This window comes from Solea solea, chromosome 6 (genome assembly GCF_958295425.1).
Source record: "Solea solea chromosome 6, fSolSol10.1, whole genome shotgun sequence".
In the NCBI taxonomy this organism is placed as follows: Eukaryota; Metazoa; Chordata; class Actinopteri; order Pleuronectiformes; family Soleidae; genus Solea; species Solea solea.
The window spans coordinates 16,051,180-16,076,911 of NC_081139.1; the positions used below are offsets into that span (position 1 = coordinate 16,051,180).

At 40.2% G+C, this 25,732-nt stretch overlaps 1 protein-coding gene across 3 annotated transcripts in view; it reads right to left on the reverse strand.

Moving 5' to 3' along the window:
- Nucleotides 1-25,732, reverse strand: part of cadpsa (Ca2+-dependent activator protein for secretion a) — a 126,500-nt gene that overhangs the window by 47,530 nt on the left and 53,238 nt on the right. For all 3 annotated transcript variants that reach the window (XM_058631681.1, XM_058631680.1, XM_058631679.1), the window contains exons 6-16: nt 24,393-24,514; nt 21,525-21,636; nt 21,306-21,445; nt 17,588-17,654; nt 11,933-12,041; nt 11,587-11,799; nt 6,304-6,440; nt 5,548-5,735; nt 1,443-1,544; nt 1,285-1,348; nt 402-525 (exon numbers count right to left, since the gene is read on the reverse strand). In XM_058631681.1, coding sequence (XP_058487664.1) covers nt 402-525; nt 1,285-1,348; nt 1,443-1,544; nt 5,548-5,735; nt 6,304-6,440; nt 11,587-11,799; nt 11,933-12,041; nt 17,588-17,654; nt 21,306-21,445; nt 21,525-21,636; nt 24,393-24,514 — 1,378 coding nt within the window. The remainder of the gene's footprint in view (nt 1-401; nt 526-1,284; nt 1,349-1,442; nt 1,545-5,547; nt 5,736-6,303; nt 6,441-11,586; nt 11,800-11,932; nt 12,042-17,587; nt 17,655-21,305; nt 21,446-21,524; nt 21,637-24,392; nt 24,515-25,732) is intronic.

Consider the following 25,732-nt stretch of genomic DNA (forward strand, 5'->3'; position numbering starts at 1 on the left):
AGCTCTTTTTTTGCAGCTGTGAAGAAAAAAAGTCAGTTAGACATTGCATTGCAAGTATTCTTTTCATGTCTGAAGTCTTCATAACTCAACTGCATAATAAGTCCCACCTGAGCATGGTACATTTATTGTACTTGTTTATTTTAGAACATTTGTAAATAGATCACTCCACTATTCTACATGCATCTATAGGCTTCCTAACAAAACAACTGCCCCACTGAGTTCACAAGTGCTCTCAACACTGCTTTTAGAGTATCTCACACCTGAATTCATGTGTGAAAGAAAAGTCAACCTGACTCAGCAGGTAAAGTGCTGTCATAGGAGAACCCAGGTTTGTTTGTATTTTATAATGGTAACACTACAAATTTAACCCACAGAGGTGAAGCCATAAAGTGGTAACTTACCTTCCAATTTGGCATATTCTGACAGGCGTTGGTAATTGACCAGAGCTGCCTGGTCCAGACATCTGTGGATGACAGCTTTGACTTCGTCTTGTGGAACAGGTGTGACAATATCTCTCATCAGAACCTGAAAGAACAGACACAGTCACCAGCTGTGTCTTTGCTATACAGTAATACAAATTGTATCATGATAAATGATGAGAAATTATCAGAATTTTGTTTACACAACACCAGTAAAATTAATATTAGCTGGCAAAAACTATTTAGGAACATGGAAATAATAATTAACGAACACAAGTATGGCTCAATAACATGTTTATTAACTGTATTATTATTGAAAACAGAGTTATGCAAGTGAGACATTTAAATATAACTAAAAGCTGTGGACATTGAAGATGGAGATGGAGAAGACCTTGAAGCAGATGAGCTACAGCAGCAAAAGGCCACACCAGATGCCACTTTTTCTACTTTATAAAGTGTCTTATATACCTAATAAAGTGGCTTGTGGGTGTATACTGATTATTTACTAGATATCTACTGGAGCCAATCCGGCTCACTTTCACATCTACACTAATAAAATAAAACATGTTGAGCCTAATCCCAGTCTGCATGAGTATCAGAGAAATCCCCCACACACGGGGAGAACATGCAAACTCTTGCTCAAGTGGCCTTAACAAAGACCTCTGGCTTGTTAAAGTTCTGCTGTCAAAATCTCTGCCATGAATGAAACCTTGCATCTATTTTGTTAATTAAAGTGCATACATTTAAATCAGTAAAATGTAAGTGGGGCTGTTTATAAAGTGTAATGATTTTGAGGCGGTGTCATTATAAGGCCTAGATTAGAGGGAATCTGTATGTATCTGTCCAGCAGTAAAAATTAACTTACCCGTTCAAGCAAGGACAATGTGGCTTTCAGCGCTCCCTCTGGTCGTCCAAATGGAAAGCAGTACCTGTGGTAGCAGAAGAACAAACCTTAATTCAAACCCTACGAAGTCTGTCTAGGTATGAGTTAAGAACCTGGTTCTAATTTTACATCGCTCCCACCTGAAGTGTGTGATCTGATTTTCCAAAAGCACACGTAGCCTCTCCTTGATCTCCTCGAAGCGCTCCTTCTCTTCCACCGTCACTGTGCCAATACCGTCGGGCCTGAAAGACAGTAATGCTAGTAAGTGAATAAAAGGGACAACATTCTCCACAGGCACTGTGAGTGTGTGTGTGTCATTGAGGACAAACTAATATATTTCTCAAACCAAGGCGACTTTATTAGGCCATATCCACATGGACGTTAAAGTAAGTAAAGCTAAAACAAATTTTGTGAACATTTTTGCATGTCAGGGTTTGATATGCACACACAGTGACAAAAATAGATGCCTTCGTTGAAAACAAAGGCACAAAACAATTCAAGACATGTTTAAAAAGCAGGTAAATGGGTCAAGAAAGGACTCACATTTTAGAAAAGCCCCACACAGTCCAGTGCAGATGCACCCAAACACAAACAGTTAGATATTGGAAAAAAGGCCATATAAAGTACTGAAAACATTTGGGTTTCAGCAGTTAATGGGCAAATGCAAAATAATGTTTCAATTTTGAATAATATTGCAGTGCACTCAATCACAGGCTGAGTAAATCTGGGGTGTCCACAGTATATTACAGACCTGCACACATAAGTGGTTCTGAAAAACCTTCACACACAGTCCTATCTGTCAGACGTACTATATTCAATCAAAGAAGCATTAGCTACACATATTTATATTGTATATGGTGAAGACAGCAACTCAAGAGGCATTATTGCATCACATTCTCCTAATTATTTCATTTCACAGATTGAAATTACAGCAGGTTTGTGCCAGATCAGATGTTTTTTTTAGCATAAATTTGTGCTGTGGCTGGATCAGGGTGGAGAGTGAGCAGATTGCATGTGACAGAAAAGGAGCTGGAGTGGTCGCCATGACAGCGTGATAAGAAGCAGGAGACACGACACTCTCACACTGACTGTTATGGTTAAGATTAGGGATAATGCTTTGTTTAGATGGTCCAGATGAATGGTAGTCAATGCGGGGCTTTTAGAAAAAATAGCTGACAAACCTTGTGTGTGTTGATATCCAGTGCATGAGTGCTGTGTTAGGTACCAGTTTGGTAACAATAATCTCACCCAGACGTTCATCACTTTTCCTGGACTACTAAACACACATTGTATGCTGCCACCTGTGGGCCTACGCTCATGGAAGTCATGCTGAGTTTTTGACTCTGTTGACAGGTTGGTTGATTACAATGGGATGGTACTAACGCTGCAGAAGCTGGGAAAGAGGCATTTCTTTTCATTTTGACAACTGGGTATTCTTTGTATTTAGTGAAATGAAGAAAAATTATTAGGAATGAGTTTTTGATCCCAGTGACCAGTGTTTGTTGCGTGATAATCAGTGGCGTTAGCTCATACGTTTACACTCTTTTTGTTCTGTTAGTTGTTCCTTTCGTTTTGTGGCTGGTTCCTGCATGTATTAGAAATAAATTTGAAAATACTGTATGCAGTCCCAACACCACGACATTAAAGAAATATTGTCATTGCAAAGATTCACAGTAGAAAGCCACCTCACCTTTGACATTGTGAGAGAAAATGCAATCAGAAAATTTCACACTAATTAAGTCCCGCAGGGCACTGTCCTTTTTTTTCCTGCTAATCCAGACACATGTTGTTCTTTGGCAGCTTCCTCATGTTTGCTTGACCAGATAACCTCACAGCTCCAACGACGACAACTAGCAAATGAGCCATCATTGATGGGCAAATGGCAAGTCTGTAACACTTCCACATCTCCATATCAATGTAGCAGACATCTTCATTAAGGTTGTGAGGTAGAGTAGAATATAACATGAAATCTACACTGAAAAGTAATTGTGTCATTATTTGTTGCATTAGTTTCAGTGGTGACTGTTTAACCGTGGCTTAACAAAACAAGACAAATTAACAGACTGTTGAGAATTGAGAAAATTATTCACAATAATAAATAGAAAATGAAAGATAAGATAAAGATTACATTTGAGAAACTGCAAGGTTTTTTTCAGTGTCATAATTAGATTGCATGTGCACTGGAGAACAACTGAGAGAATAATGGCTCAACATCAGGAGTGTAACTGAAAGCAACACATGCTCAATTTGTAAAACACTTTAAATATGCTAATTAAATAATTAAGTATAGATCATTCTTTTAAAGCATAGATACTGGACATGAGTTAAATCCTGACGCTGTAGCGGGCGACTGGTCAACTGAGCCCAGCTCGGTCCACCAATACCTCCAGGCCAGCTGGCTATTAGGAGAGGGGACAGAGGGTTTGAGGTGTGGCCAAACACACCAGTGTCGGTAGCAGAGACATCCAGCCCATCACACATGACAACCTGTCAACCTGTCAACCATGCCTCAACCTGCAGGCACACTGGCTGGACTGACTGAGCAGGTCTCTGTTTGATGTCTGTTGATGTGGATGTGTATGTGTAGGGCACTTTTGTTTATTATTATTATTGATGTGAATTTGCATGGCAATGTAATATAGATAATAAACTGTGCTGAACATAGCAGTGGCTCCAGTGAACAACATATGGATGTCAGAATGGAAACAACACTACACACAAACACGGGCAGAGGACAATGAATGAGAAGAACAAGGTCCAACACATGCACCCTGCCAGTCATAAAGATACCCATCTGGAATAATAGGATGGTCAAAACCAAGGATATAAGCCACAGACATCAAGACAAGGAAGCTCCTCACACTGTACAGAGGTTTTCTTCCCAAATCCAGCATCCTGAGTCAAGGAATAGTGAGTGTCAGAGCCATCATGTACATCATGAACATGCCCCCCAAAGATGAACTGCCCAGTGAAAACCTCAGACAAAAAAAAAGTGGATGAACCGTCAGAGAGGGACAAGCCCCTACATAGCTTGTACCCTTAGTCTGGAAGTCTTATGGTCAAATTGGAAAGACATCTCCTAGATCTAGACCTTTGAGAATGACAAAGATCCTGTGGGACTTCCAGATCTGGACTGACAAAGTGGTGACTGCCGAACCCATCCGACCTTGTACTAGTCGACAAATAACAGAAGAAGTCAGTGGTGATAGATGTAGCAATCCAAAGCAATACTAACAAGAAGAAAAAACAGGAGAAGCTCAGGAAATACCAAGGACTGAGAGAAGAGCTAGAAAAGATTATGGAGATTAAAGACAGGCTGTTACCCACTAACTGGGAGAGTGGTTACAGCAGATTCCAGGTACAACATCTGAGATCACTGTCAAGAAGGAACAGCTAAGATACTGTGCAGGACCCTTACACTCAAAGGCCTCTGGTAAAGGACCCAAGATTGAGGAGCACACACCATCCCCAGTAGGGGGTGAGAGATACCACACAAAATACCATCAAAAAAATCTAATATGTGTCCTTATCCAAGGATGAATATTTACTGATATGAACTGTTCTACAGACAGTCGCAAACTTTGGTAATGTTTTAAATTGCGATTTTGATTTTTAAAACAATTACTTCAGTCCCAAGTTCAGTCCCATAGTGAAGAGTTTGGTTTTTCTAGATGCTCGAGGTTTGTGATACAAAACTGACTGACTCTGACTGAATCATCATATTATCTGGATATAAATTAATGAGGATCAGCAGGATCAGACTTACCTCCTGGTTCCTGAGAAAATTGGGGACCAGAAGTCCTTTTTCTTCATGAACTCAATGATTTTGAGTTCTCTCTTAGCAGTTTGGGCGGGGAGTTCAGGGACACAAGGGAAAAGGGCCTGTTCGAGTTCGGCCTGAGATACTGGCCAATTTAGCAACTCAAACACACGCTGACTAGATGTGGATGTGTGGAAGTACAGGGTTTAGGCAACAGTGGACAAAAGGTTATTTATGGGAAAGTAAAGGGGAAAAAAAGGTTACAATAAGACAAGAAAAAAAGAACAAAAGAAAGTTAAAGTGAGCATGCAAACAACATGCAATAAAAAAGCATGCAAAAAGAAACAACCTAAATCTGATTGAAAAGCGTGGGGGCATATATTTGATATATACATCACATCTGTTCCCATACAGTATACAGTATGATGACTGACCCGTCATTGTCGCATACAAAGACAGTTTGCACCCGGCAGTTTGATTTGTACCTGTTTCCATGGACATGAGAGGCACAGAAGGCAAAGCTGTAATGCAGAAGGGTAGGGTCGATCATGGCTCCGTTCTCCGCCCTCTCCAGCAGATCACTCAGGTAGCATAGATGGCGATGACAGCCTCGAACGCCATAGCGAGCGCAGTACTCGTCCAAGACGAACACCTGACCAGGACTGAACCAACCCTGCGGGGCATCACAGAAGAGCACTGCCATGTTAGTGTCCTAAAGTACAGGTTGACTGAGTTTTTCTATGGCTAATGTTGATCTTGAGAAATCAGTACAGCTGACGGCCAATATAGGTGTGTTTCCACTGAGTGGCCTGGTTCAATTTGGTACAGTATGGTATGTATTTCTTTTGTGTTTCCAGTAGAAATAGTACCAAAATAACAAGCCCCAACCATTCCATTCTTTGGAACACTTCCCTTGGGATACCAGAGTGAAATGGTACAGTACGGTCAAGGTGGAACTATACTGGTGGAGCACAGTCCACACCCCGCCGATCACGTAGAGGTACTGTTCTCAGACTAAATGCAAACCTGACCCAGGGCTTTACATTCCAAACCATACTGAACCGAACCATACCATGATGAAAACACAGCCATTTTTTTTTTGTCCAATATGTTTAGCCAAATTTCTTTCTCCCCATCAGGAGGGGGATCACAGGTATGTTTAATCTTCTCACATTTGAATAAACGAGTGTCATACCCAGTTTGACAGTTGCACAGATATACAGTATACAGTATTTCCTCACCAGGCAGGAGTAGGAGTCGTTGAGCCTGTGGTCCAGGGTGAGTCGCTGTACAAGCTCAAAGAGCGAGGCGTGGTCAAAGTTACAGGGGTTGGCTGAAATAAACTCATCCATGCCGTGCTTCTGGGCCCGATCAGCATCTAAACACACCCATTTACCAGTCCAGCGAGGACACAGACAGGAAGAATGACGCATATGTCAAATGTCATGACATTTCACACAAGTGTTATTAAAACAATGATCTCAAAGTATTAGTTATTAGTTATTCAGTCGGGTTTTTAACAAATTACTCTATTATGATCCCTTCATGGTGGTTGCCAGGAATGACTCAAGGTAAAGTTAAGATAGACAAGAGCTTTCAGGAAGTGATTGTGATTCCAGCTTTTTACTTTTCAAAAAAAAAAAATCCCTGAAGACATTACATTTGTACAAACAAACTTGGTGGATGGTGAATCCAGGGTCAGTAGCATTTGTTTGGTTTGCCCAGTCAATAAGCTTGTCTCACTAATGCTTCTGCCTTTGCCAGTGACACAGACATTCATACAGCACATGCATTTATAGTGCTCTTTCTATCACACCACTCTTGTACCTAGTAACAATTTAGGTTTAAGTGTCTTGAGGACATATCAGCATGTAGACTAGAGGAGCCAGCGATCGAGCCCCCAACCTTCTCTTCCCACTGAACCATATCCGCTTATTCTATGTCCAAATACAGGCTACTGGTGTCACTTTACAGAAGGAAACTAAAGTTCAAAGCTCAAAACTACTATTCTCCTCTTATTGGCCAGTGGTCTCTTGGTGTAACATACAACAATAACTGTTTGATCAATTTTGGCCCATTACATAAAAAACAACACAGTGTCCCGTCACTCAGCACAAACATGGGACAGATGAGAATTAAGAGTACACAGAGCTACACAGGAATCAAGAGATTTGTCAGCAGTCGTCCTCTTCACTGCCCAGTGAGGGCACCCCAGCTGTCAATCAACAACCAAACCAAAGCCCGAGATGCTGGGAGCTGATTGTGTCCCCTCAACAAGTCCCCCCCCCCCTCACCCCGAAAAAAAATCTAAAAAGGTGACATTGTGGTGCCCCTATGGTCTGTGGCTGGTGCCCTGTCAGGTCTCTTTGATGTGAGTGGGCAGGAGTGGAGGCGGGAGGACTGGACAGTAACATGCTGTGACATTAGTCACCCCAGTCCGTCTGGGCAGAGGAAGGACTGACCTGACAGTGATTGATGGCTGCTATTCATTTATAGATCCAGAGGAATAGGAACCAGGAGGCAGTGGACACACTGCTGGTCCTGGGTTTAATGGTCAAAACCTACTGGGGCTATGGAGCACATGAGTTAAGGTTTATTGTGGACTGACCAGGAGACACTCTGAGCTGTCTGTCAGTACACTTCTGAGGGTTGTCATAAGTTTTCTCAATACTTAACCTCTCTCTCTTTCTCTGACACACTACCTTTTCCTCTTTTTGCCATGAGGATAACATTTTTATATAACTATACTGGGTCCGCAGGGTAAGATTTAGGAGGGTTTATTGGCAAAAATGTAATATACCTACTACCGATAATTATGTTTGTATGAGTCTATAATGGCTTTAAATGGTTTAAAAAAAAAAATAATTCATAGCCTTGGAATAAGTCATCTGTATACTTTAGGCAAGGGTCTGTGGAGGCTACCCTTCTTGTTTTTACAGCAGCCCGAATAGACAAACCAGCCACAGCGTACATTGTGTGTTTTGCAGTGAAAGCCTAGAACGCAGAAAAAAAGAAGAACAAAATCCTTTTCGGTAGGTGAAGAAAGGGGTGGGAGGAGTTGTCCTCCACTTGTTAAAATTAGCAGTCCCACCATTAGATGTCACTGATTCTTACTAACCTTTAACCTGTGCTGAATTCATGTTGTTGTGAATTGAAGTGTCAGTGGGGCGAGCAACTCAAGCATTAGTCAATAAGTGGAAGCAATATATCCTCTTACATCTGATCTCAGAACAACATTCTGTCCAATATCTGATCAAGTGTCAGCCCGCCATGATGTCACCCACTGGTTTGTGAAAACCCATTTGAAAGCCTCTAGTTTGGTATTTTCACATTTACCCAACACAAGTAAGGTGTGCAGCTTTAGCATCCACATGTATCTGACAACAAAGCTTTACGCATATGGAAAAGTAGCCTAAAATTAATAAATCAAAGTATTTTCACACTGAGCTCATACTAAATTGGACATGTTTTTGGGGAATATGTGATGTCACCCATAGTAATATATGTTCAGCTACAGTATATGAAGGCAATGCTGCAGTTTTGTTCATTAGTTGTGTGTTCAGAAGTACCAGTTGCCAGGTACAGTTTTTCAGGTTTTTAATTTTCAAGTTTTGCAATTAAGCTTCAAAATCTGTAAGAAAAAATAAATTGTGATCACTTTTAAAAGGCAGTCAGTCAGGCACAGGGCGTAATGGAGCATTGGCACTGAGGCAGAAAGAAATCAAAGCAAACATGTTGATTAGAAAGGGATTAGAGAGTTCGGGTGAATTTTAATTAATGTTCTGAAATTAAATTGGTCCAAGGTGTTCTTAGGTTTGGGAATAGCTGCTGTATAAAAATTAAATAAAAAGATGTGACATATAACTGAAAAAATAAATACAGCATAATGTCACTCAACCTACTGTATGTTTATTAACATGTTGCAAAGCACTACATGTCAAAACAACATCAACTCTTTATGTTTTAATGGGGCCTATTTTGATGTGGGTCGGTGATGAGTGTGTGTGTGGGTGGATAGGTGTGGGGGGTGGCATGATGTTATATTTTTTCAGTGCGCTGATCCAGGTGTGAACCGCCGAGTAGTTATTTGGTAACATTGACTGATTGCTGCCTGATTTAATTGTGCAGCAACCACACTGTATTATTCATGACCTGGCACTTTTAACTTGGTAATTACCAGCTGCTGGGACTCAGTGGGATTGCCGTGGTTGTGTCAAAAGCAGCTTGCTCAGAAAATTCACTTACACTAATGCATTTATTTATTAGGCGTTTTGATCGGCATGTATTTGTTGCTTACTGTATTGTACACTTTCTGTTTAGCAGATAGCTTGTTTCTTACTTTTTTTTCTTTCTCTTGTGCAACTAATAAGTGGCTTTAAGTATCACTGAGACATAATTCAGTCATCTGTTAATCCAGGTGGAGTGACAGATGAATGCAGCTGAATCCAGCTGTTTCTTTTTCTTATTTTTTTAGTCAGACATTCATGTATCCACACTTGGTGGTAATAACAAAAAAGTGGTAATGACATGTTTGAGCACAACAGGTCATTTCTTTTGAGCGGACAATAAATCTGTTTTTTTCTACTAGTGCATATACTAGAGTGTGTATTATTATTTTAATTGTCATTGTTGCTAAATAATAATAATTTGAATCCCATGTTTTTGCTTTATAACTCTTGATTACTCTTGATATAAACAGACTGTTTATATGTTGCAGTTATTTATACAGTTACAGAAACTACAATTACAAAATTACAAATTTTAGAATCACTATATATTCAACATTAACGCATTAAACAGGTTGTATAACTGATTCTAAGGACTGTACTTTCATTTATAAACTACATGTGACACTTATACAAATGAGTACAGCACTCAGGGCTGTTTTATTAGACTTTGGGGATCCATAGTTATAGGGTTTCTTACCATGGTTCCCTCAAAGTATACAATATACCGTACAAATTCACATATAAGTCATTATGTTAGAAACAAATATTCCGGCCTTATGATGTCCCTGTTGAACAAATGTAACACCACTGCCCTAAAGCCTATACCATGCTTTTTAGAATTTTTTTTCTTTGACTGGGGTCATACATCCTTATTTGAAACCAGTGGAGTTGCCCCCTGATGGCAATTCAAAAGAAGAGAGGTTTAAGGCACTTTAACATTGGCTTCCCTTTCCAGATCCTAGTAATATCGTTTTATCATACAGTATGTGAATCTTGATTTTGCTGTATCATATGTGTTTGACACATAGCAAATATGCAGACAAAAGCACAGCCAAAGCAAATAATACAAATGTAAGGAGTATAATATAAGAAATTTAAGAAAATCATAAGTTGTGAAAATAAGCTTCAGTAGTGACGTATATCTCTGTCCTCTTAGAGCAGTAGCACACAGAAAGTTATTAAATGAGAAGGAGTGACAGACAACAAGGGGGGGGGGGGGGGAGAAAGAAAGTGGAGGAAAGCACTTACCCTTTAATCCAGCTACAAGATAGCAGGGTCAGGGTTTAGAAGAAGAAGACGAAGAAGAAGAAGAGGAGGGGAAAAAAAGGAAGAAGGAACAAATAGAGAAACATAAAGACACACAGCAAAGCCACCAACACTTTAACACTACAGCAGTTCTACAACAAAGAGCAAAGCAGCACATAGAGTAACAGTCGAAAACATAAATAACCAGGAGGAAGACTAACGACATAATTGGCTGATATGTAAAAAAAATATGAGGACAACTGCACAGTAGGAGACCGAGTGAGACACCGAGCACAACAAAACTGTGACTGATGAACGGAAAAACCTGTAATTATTTTTATTCTGTTAATATTTCAGTGTGAAGAGATATTATTATAGAAGTGGATATTCTTAGGCTTCAAGAAGACTGATATGAATTAAAAACCCAACATTAATTTGGGCTGCAATAAACAAGAATGTCTTACACTAACGTCAAAGGGATAATTCCATTTTTTTAATATAAAGCACTGACACATCAGTACTGACTTCCCGGAGAACCAGTTTGACACACGGACACTCACTAACTAACAAGATGGCTGTCAACAGGGAAATGAGGAAAAATGGATTTTGTTCACTTAAAGCGGCACAATGTACGATTCCAACCTTGAAATAATGTCAACTTACAACAGGGTGAATGGCACTACTGTCAGATCCTGAGCAGATCTGCATCATCTGCATTGGCACTATGGAACTTAAGATAAAGGTAAGACAAAGCGGCAAACATTCTCAAGATATTTTACACCTAAGTAGCCTTAGATTGTATTCGGTTAGCATTTTTGTTCAGTGGCCAAAATCATTTTTTCTCAGCAAGAGAAACTGTGATTCAACGATGGCAGCAGATTTTGCAAAGTCTGTGCTGAAAATATGTCAGTACTTTATTTAACCACAATTTCAAAAACCTGAACATCCCATTTGTGCCAGGACAGAGGCCTCCATGTCAAGGTCAGGCTATATCCTATTAGGGGGGAAATCATCTTTTTGGTGTAAAAAGTACCAGAGATGAAAACTTACAGAACTGAGATATGGGTGCATCAAGCTGTGGTGCCGTGCTTCCCCTCGAGTTGAGTTTCTGGACCTGGGTGGGAGGAACTGGCTTGTGTGACTGGCCAGTGGCTCGGTACATGGCCTGCACCCAGAGAATCCGGTCCTGCTCATCATCGCTGGCAAAGATCACAGTGTCGCCCTCTTTCACAGCGTTAAAGAACGTCCGACCACCATCCAAACCTGAGAGATGGACATAGGAAGATTCTCGGTGTAAACTGGACCCCAGATCACGTCAAAATAAACTATTGAGACCGTCTGCCTTAACCGTGGAAACTGTTCTTCATGATATTGCAATGTGAAGTGCTACTGTTACCTGGCTGAGGGTCAGTGTAGTCCACAGTGTAACCGTCCAGCTGGAGAAGCTCCACAGGCTCGGCCTTCTTCTCTCTGTAGCTGCACATGGCAAAGGTGTACTGACTCACCTGCACCAATCATATCGAGAAGAAAGGATGATTCATTACCTGAGCATATAACATATTCTGTTAGGTCAGCTATAAACTATACCACCAACTGCTGCCTAACCAAAAATGTAACAATATATTGTAATATCATCCACACACATACAAATGATTCATGTGAAGTTTAATCTTTTCAACCTTGCTCCAAGATCCATCCAGGCAGGAAGATGATTCCAGAGCTTCCACTAAGTCTCCAAAGAGCAAACCAAACATCATCAAAGTAAGAGACACCTGGAATCTTTCTGGAAGCATGACTTACAGACAACATGTGAAACTACCACATGATCAATGAATAGGCATTCTAAAACTCAAGGAAGTTGTGGTCCGTTATAAATTCACAATCTCTTCTGCTGTTGAAAGCATTCATCTGTTCAAGCAAATGCTTTGTTTTTCATTTCTGGTGGAGCTTAGCCAGTTCTAGTTAGTGTTAATGAAAAACCGTATTAATCCATTTTGGCTGGGGTTCTCACAATGCCTCCTGTGGCGGTAAGAGGTAGTTGCTCTGTTGCTAACTGTAGCCTGTCTGCTGCCACTGTAGCTGCCAGTCATACCAGCCTGTCACCACACATCACCAGCCCTGGCCAATCAGGCGCTGTCACCACCTCCACCGCTGCAAGTGGCAGCTCTCACTTTAGCTGCAGCTGCATCCTCTGTGTGTGTGTGTGTGTGTGTGTGTGTTGGATTTCCCTCCATGTGTGTGACAAATGAGATTCCTGACGACAGCACTGATGAGACCTGAGGCCACGAATGAGAGATGGAGGGAACTGCACCAACTCTCGTACAGCTTCCTGGCCTCCAGGACACCACAAAGGCAAATCCGAGTCTAAACTACCAAACCCCCACTACTCCACCCAACAACCCACTCACCCGCACCCCAAACCACCAGCCTCCTTTCCTCCCAGTGTCTCTGTCTCTCAGTTTCAGCTGTCAGTCAGCAGAAAGAAAAGATGGAGAGACAGTGAGAGAGAGAGAGAGAGGATCGCTGCAGTCATTTATGTTCACATCATTAAAGGAAAAATGAATACCGGAGATGATTTGCTTGTTGTGGCGTTTGCGTTCACAAACAAACTTCAGAGCAAAAACTTACGATATGAACCCTGATGTGGGGTCAACTGGTGCATATATACCTGTATATGCAACAGCAGATAGAGTTCTACATTAGAATGTCTTTAATAAACTTTTCTTGCTTATATTACTGTAAAGTCATTAAAAATGCAACACATTTACAAACATTTAATTGGAAGTTGACTGAAATGAACTGAAGTGAATTTAACGTAAATCCAATGAGTTCAAATTGTATGTAATTGTATGTGGAGGCTTGCGTAATACTGGTGGTACAAAGTAAAAGGAGATAATAAGGCAGCCTTTGCTGCAGTGGCATCTCCTTACAATGTGCACATGTTTTAATTCAAGATGTCCTTAAAATGTACATTTTAAACTTTGATCTGTCTGTGTTCAGTTTTAGAGTTGGAAAGTGCCTGTAACCTAAACTCTGCATCAATGATAACATATGGTGAAGAGCAGCAGCTCCAAGCTTCCCTCAGTCCAATAGTTTATACTCACTGTGCAACATTTACAACCTTTATATGTTTTTAACTAAACACATCTACTTTGTATAATTGTTATGCAACATCTAATACCTTTATGTACTGTTTGTTTTTTTCCTGGGGCATTTTGAGGTACTTTGTTATTTGGTAATTATGCTTCTTTGGTAAATGTGCTGTGCAAGGTGAGCTCTGTTGTGTTTTCTCTACTACTACTTAATTCTGGTATCGGCAAACAAAACGTACAAGGGCTACAGCGGCTTGAGAATGTTGCTGCCAGACACACACATAAAAACCAATCCCAGCTGACCTGCACAGGTTACCTGTGAGTTGTAGAGTCTAGAGTAAAGATTTAAAAGGTCTGGCTCCAGTCTATGTTTGTGACCTTTTAATACCATATGAGCCTGATGGCTGCCTGAGATCCTCCAGCAGGGCCCGACTGAGTGCTCCCCAAAAACCAGGCTCGTCACTGAAGGTGACAGAGCTGTTGCCGTAAAGACTCCTTGGCTGAGGAACTCCCTGCCTGAAGATCTGAGACTAGCAAACGCAGCATCACCTTTTAAATCTCCATAATATCATATGTGAATTGCGTTTATTCATTTAATTTATCTTATATTTTAATGTTTTGGCTGTACATTGTGTATTACCATGTTTTAAGTTTTACTCACATTTATTGAACATCACCTTGTAATACTGTTTTATAAATGAAGTTATTATTATTATTATTATTAGCATTATGTTGGGTCATCAATTTAATTTGTAATTTATATTCATGATAGCTTATGCTTGACAGCAAGTAAATGGTAAATGGTCTGTATTCATATAGTGCTTTTCTCGTGTTTAAGACCATTCAAAGCTGCTTTAGCCATTCACCCACTGCATCTACGTGCAGCACATTTTTCTATTACTCATCTTTCATACTCACTCACACGCTGCCAGCACAGGAGCAATGTGGGGTTAAGTGTCTTGCCCAAGGACATGTCGGCATGTAGGCAAGCGTAGCCAGGAGTCAAACCCCCAACCACTCATATGTTACACTCACATAGGTAACACTTCATTTATTCAAATGTGGCACTATTGAAGCTGTGTTTTAAATTTCAAAATAATATTCAAAGCAAGAAATAATTTACTTCCTAATAAAATAAAGACATTGTGTTCAGAGAGACAAGGGGGATACCATCTGAGAGGGAAACTATCTATCTATCTATCTATCTATCTATCATCTAATGTTACGATCACCATTTATAATGTACCTCTAGGAGGAGACATATCTGCATGTAAAAGACTCAGAACTTCATTAACTCATTTGACTAATGAACACTCAATTTGTCCATTAGGACTTTAACAGCTGTTATGAAGCATCATCAGGTGATGTCAGCAGCTACTGACCCAGTCAATTTGTTTGATTTTCAACTTCATGAAAACAAATTAAAGGAACAGAGACACATTAGCATGTAAGTGTTGAAACGTGTCATCCCGACAGGTGAAATTAAAGACACGCTGACTGTAGACGAACATTTGCACAAATGGAACCAACAGGAAAAGTTTTAAAAGTAAAATATTTATATGACAGTATAGTTTCGGGGAAAGGATGTGATACATGATTTTAAAGGTGTTTCATTTTCACGTGTAAACATGAAATGGTGTCGTTCAGTGCCCCCGTCCTGTGGTATCAGTGCAGGATCACTGAATCCTTTCCAACAAAACATGAGTTAGAAAGTTTTCTTCACATTCATTGACTTAAGAAGAAATCAAATTATCAACATTTGTTAACGCCTGCTTCTTGATTAGCACTGCAAATGTTTTATACTTCTTCTAATTTTTTCTTCTAAAAAAAATTAGTTGCAGCATAGCACACAGCAGGGATTCCCAAACTTCATTTACAATATCCAAAATAACAAGGGAAGGGGCTCACGACCCTCAGTCTTCCTTAAATGTGACAAAATGCTTCTTGTGTTTCTATAAAATGACTTAGTCATCTTTTTTTTGGATAGCACTATACAAAAGGGTGCAACAAAATGACTTTATAATAAGATCTCCAGTTCCATAACAGACATCTTGATAGCCTGAGTCACAGAAAAGCACAGGTGTAAATAATCAAATTAATACTGGCTGAGTTCCATTCCATTTAGCTGCCACAGTCTCCGAGTGCCTGCTATTTCACTGTCACACTGCCCTGACTAACATGAACTGAACAGAGGCCCCATTAATGTGATGAGTAACACTCGTGCTCTTCCTGCTAAAACAGAGTCATAGTGGCTGCTGTGAAAAAGATCGAAAACTTGATGGAAATGTAGCATTTATGTCTGTGTGATATATTCATTCAGACTGATGAAGGAGCCACGCTGAGCTGCTGAGGAGAGTATGATCATTTTCACTGGTTCAAAGCTATCGTCGACACATTGCTGGGGTGTAAAAAATAAATTATATATATATTTTTTATTTTTTTTTTGTGGTGCAGCTATAATCACATACCCTTTTCGTACACACCAGCAATGTGTCGACGATAGCTTTGAACCAGTGAAAATTATCATACTCTCTCTCTCTCTCTCTCTCTATATATATATATATATATATATATATATATATACATACATGTATATATATATATATGAAATAATTTAACTGAATTTATTGCCTGTGGATTATACTTTCTTGAGCTCTATATTTTTCCATATTTCTTTTTAAATAGACAGAGGCAGTTTTCCACATTGAGGACAATAAAATATGACATAATTGCTAAACCATTACACAACAACATCAGTCTATGGAGTCTGTCTGACTCACACAAACTTAATTAATGTTTTCGATTCATTTGAGGGCAGCAGATTATGAATATAAAGACCTGGCTGGGTAACAAAATGCCAAGAGTGAGCACTTACTCACCAGACTTTACATGAACTGAACAGAACAGACAGTGGGCGAAGAAAAAAAAAGGCCCTGCAATGCAACATCTCTGAAATGGCAACAAAAAGTGCATGTGCACTCAGACGCAAAAAGCAATGACCAGAGAGTGAGTGTGCCGCTCCGAACACACACACACACACGCAAACACATGCATGCGCACACAGTCTATTGACCAATATTTGTCACTTGCTATATATTTAGCTGGGAGCAAACGGGAGGCTTCAATTTGGCAGCACACAGGCTTTTCTAGCTGCGAGTGTTAGACCGGCTAGTGTTCACTCGACTTTGTCAATCCCCTGTCAACTTGTAGCTCTGAGACATATCCTCAGCTACACACAGGAGACAGGCCTGCCCCCCACCCCCCAACACACACACACACAAACACACACCCTACTCCCACAAACCCCCACTGCCAACTTCCTAACGTAGAGCCACCAGGAAATGGCTGCTTACACCACCCCGTCCACAAATATACGCACTAACAAACACACACATATACACCACTCCCCACCCCCAACTCCTGACAAAAGCCTGCTTGGCCTCTCCATCATTCCTCCTCTGACAGTCAAGAGAAGACAGCTTGGCTGCATCTCCCTTTCTAACCGTGCAACACAACATGTGGCCAGTGAAGATGTTTGCCCGTGCAGCAGAGCTCACACTGACGGCTGCTCGGTGGTTCTCTGCTGGGTGTGATGTGGTGATGGAGCTCGCTGTGCATTCACTTCAGTCGGAGTTTGGGAGATTTGTTAAAAGTGAGCACAGATCAAGATGATGTGACTGTTTTTCCAGACACACACTATACACTGATGATTAATAGCAAGCTCAACCAGATCAGACTTCAGAGGTTGTCAAAACATTGGAAGAATGTGTTGATAAATTATTTGATTAGAAAGTGTTTCATTAAAAAAAAAGAAAGAACACTTATTTATTATGATTCATTGTACTCTAAAGCCTTTTGTAAAAAGGTTTTTTGGGGAGTTTGCTTATGTTTTATCACATCTGTAACTCATCTCATCCAGGAAGTACCAGTGTAAACACAACTTTATTATGTGTGCTTACCTGAACCAGCACAAAGAATCTTTTCTTCCATCTTTTCCACACATTTTTGCCAATGGCCCAAAGATACCTGCGGATAATGGAAAGAAGAATATTCAGTTGGACAAAAGAACCGCTTCCAGATTTCTCTTTGTGACCTTTGTGCAGCTGTTCTGGACTGGATTGAATGTTTTTCATCGCTGCTATGAGAGTCAGGTCTGATGAGCAAGGCTCTATCCATACATTTATGTAATGATATTGTTGGGCCTCTACTGACATCTGCTGGTTAAATTCCATTTCTGCAGCCAGTCACATCACATTAAACATCCCTGACAATTACGGAATATCTGTCTGTTTGTTTTGTTGGAGCTGAAATATTTTCCTAAGGGCATTTACAGATCAGACAGATAGTGGAATGGTGACATCAACACATTATAATATGCCTTTTCCCATGTTCCTATACCTGAACTTCCTCCTTGTTCATTCTCATACTCTGCACAGTGCTTAATTCACTTAATTGACTGAATATTATTTGAAAACGGTGTATGCCAAACGTTTTAGTACAAGCATGTCTCTCTGGACCACAGTGATGTTTTTAGGGTCAGTCACAATAGATATTAATGAAGCCATTTCCAACCATGGTTTGCAAACATAACCATTATCTTTGCAGATAAAAAAGGAGAAAAGGTGACAATTAAATATCAGAAATCCTCTGCAGATTTGGGAGAACCTGCCATTGAAGGGTCCTATTTTTTTATTTTATTCCTACCGTCAAAATAGCATTCATAATCTTCCTCTATTAATAACGGGCAACAGTCGCTATCAGTGGCAACAGCAGGCAGTGAGTCACTACAACTTGCCATTGTAGTAATGGTTGCTCCACTAGATGGCAGAACACACAAATAGTCAGTCAGTCAGTCATCATCTACCGCTTTATCCTCAACCAGAGGGTCGCGGGGGGTGCTGTGCCAATCTCAGCTACATCGGGCGATAGGCGGGGTACACCCTGGACAGTTCGCCAGTCCATCGCAGGGCCACACACAGATAGAGACAAACAACCATTCACTCTCACACTCACTCCTATGGTCAATTTGGAGTGTCCAATTTACCTATCCCCACATTGCATGTTTTTGGACTGTGGGAGGAAGCCGGAGTACCCGGAGAGAACCCACGCACACACAGGGAGAACATGCAAACTCCATGCAGAAAGGCCCTTGTTCCAACCGGGGCTCGAACCCGGGTCTTCTCGCTGCAAGGCGAGAGTGCTAACCACTACACCACAGTGTGGCCCACACAAATAGTATTTTCACAAATTACAAAACATGATACATTACCTCATTAACCTCTGCCATAACGGTTGATTAATTGTGGCTGAATTAATTCCAAGTATATTTTACTCAATTTCAAGATGTAAAATTATGCTTCAGTTGGTGTTTGCCTTATTTCTCTTTGGGATTAAAGGAAAAAAAGGACACTGTGCATGTCAATGTTTACACGTTGAAAAGTATTTTCCCAATTGTTCCTTACAGAAGAGTTTCACAAGTTCCATTTTGTTGAGAGTGAAATGATAGACAATGATAAGAAGCTACTGTAGTTCTCACCCAATTCTTTGGTTTGAAGCAGACAGTCTTGAGTAATGTGACTTTTCTTGTCTTAAAGTAGCTTTTAACATTATTGTTGTTATTATTATTATTATTGTTATCATATTACTACAGGAAACATCTTTAAAATGTAATGTTATAGACTAGAGGAACAGTCAAAACACTGTCGCAATAAAAATCTAAGATGCTGAATACTTGCACAATAGTAATCTGTGCCGTTTACTTCTTTCAGGATACTTCTTTCCTAGTTACACTATTTTGACATCCTTACGAATTATTGATGTTAAAACTCTGTTTTTAAACTATCATTCTTATTTGTAAAAATGATTCACTGATTCAAAAGTATTTAGTATTTATTCCTTCCATTCCGTAAACTTAAACAAACTCAAAACAGTTATTCAGTCAAAATATAATATAATAAACCATTATACATGTGTCAGAGCAGCTGGTGTGACCTTTTTTGATTGGCAAAAAACACACTACAATCCCAAAGGTATAATAGAAAATGAGAAATAAGAATGATAGTTTAAAAACAGAGTCAAAAAACTATGTGCTTCTCCAGCTGATTGAGCAACAGCCAGAGCTCCATTAATCTGAGGTATATCACCTTTGCCTAATGGAGAGCATGTCCCCCTGCTAAGTGGTGGGAGGTTCCAAAAACAACACAAATGGCACTTACAGGGATTTTTCTAAGCGTTTTTTTGTGCTTCACAATGACAACAAAGTGCTTGAATATTGAACCTGACAGTCATAAAGAATGTGGGGTCAAGATGTTCTCTTGACTCCACAAGGCTAAGTATTATCTTTCACCAAAGACAAGAAAACCTGATGTAGAAGTGAGGGGAACTGGAAGAGAGCTTCTGTAAAATCCGTTTGCTCTGCTTTTTCTTCTTCCAGCCTCGCTGTGGGTTTATCAGTGATGAGCCTACATCAGTCTTTCCCAGCAGTCCCTCCCAGAGCTGTTTCTGCCTAATGTCCTGTATAAAAACCAGCATCCACAAGGCGACACACAAAGGTTCCGCCTCAGTGCTGTGCAGAGAGTGGAACCAGTTATTTGATGGTGCAGAAAGCCTGAGTGGGCATCTCAGAGGGACGGGTACAGCTTCTGACAGCTACACACAGAGGATCAATGCTGCAAAGCAGGATGTGCGTCTTTGACAATGTGTATAAAAACACAGCCGTGCTTTATCTTAATGCATTCACTAATTCAACATGCTCACTTGGTAGATCATCACAACAAAGAACATTCAAATTGCCATGTGATGCGTCTTCATCTTCACGCATCACTATAAAATGTTGCAGGAAGTCCACCTTGTGATTTACTGTTGGCGGATTCTGTAGTTTAGATTATATGTAGTAACAACTAGGAACCACAAGATGGTAGCAAAGCAACATATTTTGGGTAATATATTATTACACAGTGTATAGAGATATATAGAGAGGTCCTGCTGGTTGAAACAAACACTGTTGTCAAACCCCTGAGTCAAAAAACTCTGTACTGCACTTGGGTATAAATGTGTGAATTCCTTCTTCATCTGCACTGTAAGTGCAAGTTTCAGCTTAAATTGGCAGATACAGTCGGGTTTAAAAATCGCGAGTGTACCCACCAATATTAGGGTGAAAGAGGCTCAAGTCATGCTCCAATCACAGGCGGTCCATTAAAATAACACTCCTCCCTCACTCATTTCTTGCAACAGCAATACTGCCTCACACAGCTGCCACCACCCAACCTCCACCTGTCTAGATCAGAGTTTAACAGGCTCAAATGTTGTTCGACATCTTGCCTCTGTTGTAATTATAGTTTAATTAGGATGAGAGTGCATTTAAGTGTGCATGTGTGAGTGCATACAAGTTTCACATGTAGTTCACAGGGAAGACTATGTTTGAAGTCAAAGACGCTGTTAAACAACAGTATCTGAATTCTACATCAATTCTGTGATTTTACATCAATGTATAATTCAGTACAAGCTTCAGTATTAAGATGAAAATGTCCGTGTCATAGCAGAAAGAAACCAACACCTCTTATTGAAACAGGCATTCAAATGAGTGGGTACAGAACCACAGAGATACAAACGCCTCTGAAAACGGATCTAATTTCACAACATTTAGGGTCACAAAGGCAAAATCCTACTCCCACTTACCCACAATGCTTCATGTTTTGTGGTTTGTCCATTCGAATGGCCAGTTTGATCTTGAGGTCACTGTCCGGACAGCCTTTAGACACGGACATCTTGTGGAGCTCGGACTGCTTGGGACTGTTGGGTGTCGGGTGGAGCACAACCTGGGAGTGACAACACATCAGTAACGTGTGTGATTTACTGTATGTGTGATATACTGAAGTAAATGAAGTCATTTCTTACCCTGCCCAGCTCCTTATCCTCCAGAGCCAACACTCCTGTGCTCTCCGTAAACAGCTTCACTTTGACGGCAGGTAATGGCTGAGTGGTGGTGAAGTCACCCTGGGTACCCCAACTACACACACACACACACACACACAGAAAGAGAGATGATATTGTCTGTGACTGTTATTTATCATGGATCCCCACAACATCATGCTCAGGAGGTACAGAGCCAGTGATATGGGCGTGAAGATGACGCCGTAAAAGCACTTTAATTGGTTGCTATGTGCAAAATAATGGCTTCATATAGATGTATATATATATATATATGTGCATTTATCATCACAGTGGCCTGAGTCATAGAAGTTTTTTATCTATGTTATGTTTTTATCTAAGTTCAGATTCTTTTGCAGAGAGTGAATGAGGTAATGAGACACAGTCAGTGCGGACTTTCCTGTATGCACCGACATGAAACCCAAATATAGCTGCACTTATCTCATTTCTATAGCAGTGGTGACTAAATCAAACTGCTTTCATTGAACACATTTCCTATCGTGTGTCGCATGAGAGACCTCCACAGGATTCTAGCTAAGAAAAGCTTAGAAAAACTACAGCCATAGCAACAGGGTCAACTTGCCTCGTCTCGAAGCTTATATATGTTTTTTGCCATCACCTATTTTGGGAATACAACACAATAAAAGCTAATTATGACATTACAGTTCCATTTCTTTCAAGGACCCCCTAGTGGTAAAATAAGATGTAATATACAGCACAGCTCGTGTTCGCAGAAAAGTTAATGTGAGGCCTGTTGTTGTGGCGATTCAGGCTCAGTCACATAAGTGAGGTAGACTCAAAAAGGACACTGAGGTGAGAGCAACAAATAAAATCATTTCCTTATTATTATAATGTGGTAATCCTATGCTATTAGCCGACGTAAAGCAGAGAACAAAATGCCCCTGTAATGTTCCCACAGGGACTCATAATAACACATCAACTGCTTCAGTAGCCAGCAGTGAATTAGACAGAGACGCTGCAAAATTCCTGCAATTCTCTGAGGGATGTGCGATTAGATGGGCTCCACAGCACTTTGTCTGCTGCCTTTACATGATCACAGAACCAGGATGAGTTTATCACTGAGGACTACTTTGGTTGTAAAATTAATGTTGTTGTGAACATTACAAACTGCAAAAGTAAAAGCAATTTAACATATTTACAGTGTATTTAGAATAACAATGGACTGGCATTTACGAAAGTGTATTTTATCTCTAACACTACATTCTACTGGATCGCCGTCCTTAGTTTAGTTTGGTCATTCAGCATTTCTGATATTTTAGTGTTTGTCGTTACACTACCTCCAATCTAAATGAAGTATTTTACTCACACAAGCCTCCTCTTAGACTGTGAGGTTTCATCTGAAGCTTTACATTTCTCTGGCTTTACAAAACTAGTAAACCATGTACCTGCTTTCGGTACTAATGTGACTCTTTGCAAAGATAATATTTGCGCATTTTTACACTTTATGAGATAGGCAAAATAAGCAATAAGTCCTAAAATCCCAAAAATTTGGACCGGCTTTGATTACCATATCACTTCGATAAGCTTAGTCAACATTTATTTTAGTCCACAGTTACCACTTGTGTTTGTTGATGGGAGAGCTCTGTTTAGTCTTCTTCACACATCCCAGAAATTCTCAATGGGGTGGAAGCTTGGACTCTGTGGTGGCGAGTTCATGTGTGAAAATGATGAGTCATGCTCCCTGAACCATTCTGTCACCACTAGAGCCCAATGAGTCCTGGCATCTGCCTGAAAAACCTGGTCATTGAGTCAACGTAGTTCGTGAGCTGAAGCAGTTTTTTTGGGCCACATAAGTTTTAAACCCTCACCAGGGTTTAAAAATAAGATATTTCAGTGTATTCAGCCTGTATGTGGTCATACATGTTAGCCATTTCCCTCACAACTTCCCCCTACAGTACTAATAAAACAGCTTGAACTCTTAAACAGTAACCGTTGAGAGTGAATCAGACAAACAGGAAGTGTGAGATGAGACAATTAGTCGCTGCCATGGAAACACAGTGTGACCCGTGGTGTCACATCTTACATTGAAACATTGAGAAATAATGAAAAGGCTTTGTTACCTCAATGAATCATGAAATGAAATGTTCACCTCCTGAGCTTAAACCCTGTAGAGAATAAAACCAAAATATCCCCGACAGCCAAAACAACATCCAGGTACTGTTGCGGGAACAAAAGCATCAAGGATCAAAGGTGAAAAACCACCACTTGTGGCTTCCTCATATTCATGCGGCTCCATTGGATTTAAGTGATTGTGAATTCCCTAAATGAAAATAACAAACACCAGCACCTGTTCCAAACATTATAATGTCAATGTTACAGAGAGAAAGACATGTTTAACATTAACATATCACAGATAAGGGAGTGAACCTCACACATAAAACTCAGTGAAGCCATTTGGGTGTGCAGTGAGCTATCACCTTTGATACTGCAGAGAATACATGTTTATTATGTACTAAGTGTTTCTCAATCCTGGTCCTCACTGACCACTTCCCTGCATGTTTAAGATGCTTCCCTTGTCCAACAGACCTGAATCAGCTCCTCATTAGGTTCTGCAAAAGCCTGATCATGACCCATTCATTTAAAATCAGGTGTTTCATTTGAATCAGGATTGGGAAAAACTTCTGCATACACCTGCAATCATCAACACAGAGACAAGCTTTCTTATGATTTGAGAAGATGTCATAAAACTAAGGCTCCACATGTTTGCTGCTGTGGATCCAATGTGAGCAAGTGCAATAAATCCTGTCTCAGAGTTCACAGCCATCATCTTTGGGCACGAGTGTGTGCGTGTGTATGTATCCGTATTGCACTCACGTGGGCTTGGAGGCCTCAGCCTGGTCTGTTTGCAGTTTATGTCCTCCCTCCACCTCCATCGTGCAGTAAACAATCCTGTTTGGAGCCAGTGACTTCAGACCCTGGACCTCCATGATCACCACCTGCAACACACACAGGTGGAGTTTGAACAGCAACTCAGAAAACAAGAGGAAATTTAAAAAAAGGAATAAAGCAAACATTGTAGTTATTATCAGTGATGAACTATAACTGTTGCATGATTAAAGGTTGTTGGCCTTCAAAATTACAGTTTGTCAGGGTTAGCGAGGAACAGGCTGGGAAAGCTATTTAGTAGATGACCAGATGGTGACAGTATTGTGTGAGTAGATGGGGAAATAATGGTTTTAATTCAGTGCCAAGGACTTTGGCTAAATACACCAGGATTATTAACACAAACAAAGCATGTGTCACTGGAATACCACAAATATGAGGAATTTTACACTTCTCACAAGCAATGATTGCTAATCAAAAGTAACACTTCACTTTTATTATTTGTTGCTTATTTTTGTATTTAATCATCTAATTTGTCTAAATGTTCCATAAAGCTGTGCTGTGAAATGTCACGTCAACCATGCCATTGAAAAACCATTTAAACTGTATTGTGCTGTTCATTAAAAACAAGGGAGGATTTGAAAACAGCTTTTGCGCAATTACAGAACATCTGTAGAGAGCAAGCAATCAAGCAAAAGAAATCAGTTGTGGTTCTTTCCGAATGAGTAACAACAGACGCCACCGTCACCCTGTTTGACTCTACAGTTCAGAATTTGCCTGAAGAGCTGCAGGGAACAGCGAAAGCATTTAAATGTAATTCTTAACGCATGAAAACTGACCTCACAAAAAGCTCTGTTGTATTCACTTGTATTAATCAAAGCACACTCAAACCCGCAGACTGATTAATCCACAAATGTGTTGCCTGCTGGTTGTTTAGCGCAATAGTTTGATTTATCCACACATCGCAGGTAGAGCCACAGTGACAGGGAGAGGGAAATGGAGCTTGTAGCTCTTTGACAGGGTTGCCAAAAGAGTTATTCGAAACACAGCACGCTGCAGCTATAATAAGAAATGCCGAACATTAACGAACCTAAAAACCTTCCCAACCTTCCTCTCAAAAATGTCAGCGGAGAAGAAAAACAAGAGTGTGCAGTGGAGATGCTTTAAAATATGGCGGAGAGAAAGTTGACGACAGAAGCAACTGAATTTCAGCCAAGGATAACTAACACACTAACCCTGGTTTAAGTGCAGTTTCTTATTCCAGTGTTTAAGAAACTTTGACAACAACACTCTAACGTTTCTGATTTGTTCAGCACAAAAAAATAGCTGCT